Source organism: Micrasema longulum, unplaced genomic scaffold (assembly GCF_059751315.1).
Source record: "Micrasema longulum isolate JH-2025_06_02 unplaced genomic scaffold, ASM5975131v1 h1tg001750l, whole genome shotgun sequence".
Classification (NCBI taxonomy): Eukaryota; Metazoa; Arthropoda; class Insecta; order Trichoptera; family Brachycentridae; genus Micrasema; species Micrasema longulum.
Window position 1 is genome coordinate 236,254 of NW_028278926.1, and position 4,218 is coordinate 240,471.

The 4,218-nt window shown below is 34.0% G+C and overlaps 1 protein-coding gene across 1 annotated transcript; it reads right to left on the reverse strand.

Annotated features, from left to right (window-relative positions):
- Positions 1-408: 408 nt before the first annotated feature.
- On the reverse strand, positions 409-3,688 carry LOC148274117 (uncharacterized). Its single transcript, XM_088237588.1, has 5 exons — positions 3,443-3,688; positions 2,734-3,297; positions 2,026-2,589; positions 1,318-1,881; positions 409-777 (listed from the first exon to the last, which is right to left on the reverse strand). Exons 1-5 carry the CDS (start codon positions 3,686-3,688, stop codon positions 409-411), a joined length of 2,307 nt encoding a protein of 768 aa, XP_088093714.1.
- Positions 3,689-4,218: the final 530 nt, after the last annotated feature.

Below are 4,218 nucleotides of genomic sequence, written 5' to 3' on the forward strand. Positions count from 1 at the left end.
CATCTCCACAAAATCTAAACACCGAACGTCCATGCCAAGTCAATCATCAAAATGTGTTATTTTTTATTAATGAATTTATTTATGAGTGGCATTCTGAAGTTTGCTATGACCTCCAAACAAACAAATATCTCTATTCTGTGGTACTGAGTAAACGCATCAGTTTTTTATGTCCCGTCGCACCAAAGAAATTCATGTGAAAAAATGAGTAAGTGAGCTTTTGAACTTTAAGCACTGAAGTGTTACGAGAAATTGGACATAAAAAATTTGACTTTTCACAATTCAAATAGGTAATCATTTATGATTTCAATTTACTGATAAATACGTCTTTTTTTAATTTCTCTTAAACTGTTTATTGATATTCAAATAAAACGGAAAATACATCACAATTTAGGAATTTATATTACAATTTTAGTAGTTCAATCCAAAGATTTCTCTGAGAAGCTCAAGGAGTTTATCAACGTCGATTCCAGCAGCTCTCAAGCGGTTGGCAATATCTTGAATCTTGGTATTGTCTTTCAAAGCCTGAATAAATCCTCTGAAAGTCGGGCTCTTGATTTTCTCAAGCAGTTCTCTAAACTCGGCACTGCTGATGACTTTGTTTTCGAACAATTCTTTAATTTCTGCGAGAGGAAGTTCAGCAATGATCTGGTCAATGACGCCGCTAAGACTCCTGGAAGAAGATCCACTGGATGAAGAGCGGGCAAGTCCAATCAGTTCATGGAGCCATGCGACCCAGCTTTTAACAGGAAGACCAGTGGCTTCTAAATAAGCCATTATCTGGAAAATTTATCATATATTAATTAAATATATACACATATTATTACCAACAAAAGATGATGAATAAAAAATCATATATATTTTTTTGTAAAATGAATGCAATAGTTCTTAAAGGTTAATAAAAAAAAATTAAACAAAGTAAAATAATAATTTAAAATTTTTATTAAAAACTATGTATTTCTGATGTACGCACGATCGTAGAACGTGGATGTGTGAAAAATGCGACTTTGGTTTTTTCATACTTTATTTTGAAAAGGTTTTTTTAAAGCCATTTCAAGGTTTAAGAAAGAAAAAAAATGTTTTCATGAACATGTCTTATATATATATATATATATATATATATATATATATATATATACATATATAGATACATATATATATATATACATATGACTAACCCAAGTATCAAAAGATACACTTTTGTTCTAATCGAGTTATGCCATAAAGCGTCAAAAAAAATTTTAAACCGCTCTCATTTGAACTTGAAGAAAATCACATTCATCGTTATTCTACAACGACGTATGTTAAAAAGTCACTTACATCTTTATATTCTTTAATAGCTTCTACTTCTTGAACCAATGCCTTGAACTCTTCACTGAAGATATATTCAAACACTGCCTGTACCTCAGGATCCTCTAAGTTACTAGAAATGATAGATACAATCGCTTCAATGGGAATCAAATCAACAAAATCCTGAAGATCATTACTCAGAGCCCTGTCAGCGATAAAGTACCGAAGATAGTCGAAACCGAATACTTCTTTCAGCCAAGCAATGAACTCATCAACATGAACTCCGACTGCCCTCAGTCGTGCGGCTATTTCCTTTATTCTCTTGTTGTCTGCAAGAGCCTTGACAAATCCTCTGAAAGTTGGACTAGCGAGCTTGTCAACCAGTTCCTTGAAGGCGGGGCTGCTGGAGAGCTTGTCATAGTACAAAGCCTTAATAGCTTCGGTTGGGAGAACCTCGATTATTTGGTGAATAATGGAATCAAGTCCTCTGGATGATGAAACTCTCGAAGAAGAGCGAGCCAAACCAATCAGGTCATGGAGCCATGCAATCCAACTCTTAACGGGTAGACCAGCGTTATCTAAATAAGCAATAACCTAGAAAAATAAACGCAAATAAAGTATTATTTATTGTGAATAACATATGTCATTATTATCCTATGATATACAAAATATTTTCATTTTAATACACATTATATTTTAAAAAAACAAAATGAAAGAAATAAGATTAATAGTACTCACAGTTTCATATTCAGCAATCGCTTCAACTTCTTGTACCAAAGCCTTAAATTCATCTCCAAAGATGTATTCAAACACTGCCTGTACTTCTGGGTCTTCCAAGTTGCTCACAATGATGCTGAGAATCTCATCCATAGGAATCAGATCAATAAAATCTTGAAGGTCGTCATTCAAATCTTTTTGAGCGTAAAAGAATCGTTGGAAGTTGAAACCAAACACTTCCTTAAGCCAAGCGATGAACTCATCAACATGAACTCCGACTGCCCTCAGTCGTGCGGCTATTTCCTTTATTCTCTTGTTGTCTGCAAGAGCCTTGACAAATCCTCTGAAAGTTGGACTAGCGAGCTTGTCAACCAGTTCCTTGAAGGCGGGGCTGCTGGAGAGCTTGTCATAGTACAAAGCCTTAATAGCTTCGGTTGGGAGAACCTCGATTATTTGGTGAATAATGGAATCAAGTCCTCTGGATGATGAAACTCTCGAAGAAGAGCGAGCCAAACCAATCAGGTCATGGAGCCATGCAATCCAACTCTTAACGGGTAGACCAGCGTTATCTAAGTAAGCAATAACCTAGAAAAATAAACGAAAATAAATTATTATTTATCGTGAATAACATATGTCATTATTATCCTATGGTAAACAAAATATTTTTATTTAAATACACATTATATTTTAAATAAACAAAATGAAAGAAATAAGATTAATAGTACTCACAGTTTCATATTCAGCAATCGCTTCAACTTCTTGAACCAAAGCCTTAAATTCATCTCCAAAGATGTATTCAAACACTGCCTGTACTTCTGGGTCTTCCAAGTTGCTCACAATGATGCTGAGAATCTCATCCGTAGGAATTAGGTCAATGAAATCTTGAAGGTCGTCATTTAAATCTTTTTGAGCGGAAAAAAACCGTAGGAAGTTAAAACCAAACACTTCCTTAAGCCAAGCAACAAACTCATCAACATGAACTCCGACTGCCCTCAATCGTGCAGCTATTTCTTTTATTCTCTTGTTGTCGGCCAGAGCCTTAACGAATCCTCTGAAAGTTGGGCTAGCGAGCTTGTCAACCAGTTCTTTGAAGGCAGGGCTGCTGGAGAGCTTGTCATAGTACAAAGCCTTAATAGCGTCTGTCGGAAGAACCTCAATTATTTGGTGAATAATACCATCAAGTCCTCTGGATGATGAAGTTCTTGAAGAAAATCGAGCCAAGCCAATCAGGTCATGGAGCCATGCAATCCAACGCTTTACGGGCAGACCAGCGTTTTCCAAATAAGAGATAACCTATACAAATTAGTCATATATTTTAGACAGTTATTTATTATAAAAGAATACTTCCTCTTAAACAACAGATATAATTGGCAGTTACATGTCGTAAAATAAATATTAACAAAATAATGATACATTTAATAATGTTTCTCATACGTACAGTCTTATATTCAGGAATAGCTTCAACTTCTTGAACAAGGGCCTTGAATTCGTCTCCGAAGATGTATTCGATGACTGCTTGTACTTCTGGGTCTTCCAAATTGTTCACCACGATATTAAGGATTTCGTCCACGGGAATCAGGTCAATAAAGTCCTGAAGATCTTGGTTGAGATCCTTTGACTGTGGTGGAATGACAGCTCCATAGGAGAGTCCGAACACGGCAAGAAGGAAGAATGCCACCTTCATCTTTGTTGTTTGAGAAACCAATCTGAACTGAGTTGATGGTTTGAGTACCATCTGACCTTTTATACTAGAGTACTTCAACTTATTTTCACTATCAAGCTAAGAGATTAAATTTTTACTTATTTCGATATCTTTAAGATTAATTAAAAAACAATGCTCTTAAAATGCATTATCTTTGTATATCATAATTTTTTTCTGTCATAAAAGTATTTGACGCAAGTGAATGAGATCTTTTGATGGAACAATAATTTATTTTATTACAATTGTTATGTTATTATTATATCCGATAACATGACTAAACTTGATTTAAAAATACCATTTGACATAATATTTTACAAAATTATTTCAATGGAAATTTCCATAAATTTTTTAATAATTAAATATAATTGTTTATCGACTATTTTTCTTGACAAAACAATAACAAACTTTCCATGGTTAATTAAGGTCCGTGGTTGATTAAAATTACTTTAGAGTCATTTACATAATTGTTTTAGTCTCAAACATTATTTTTTAAATGAAAAATTTACATTTGC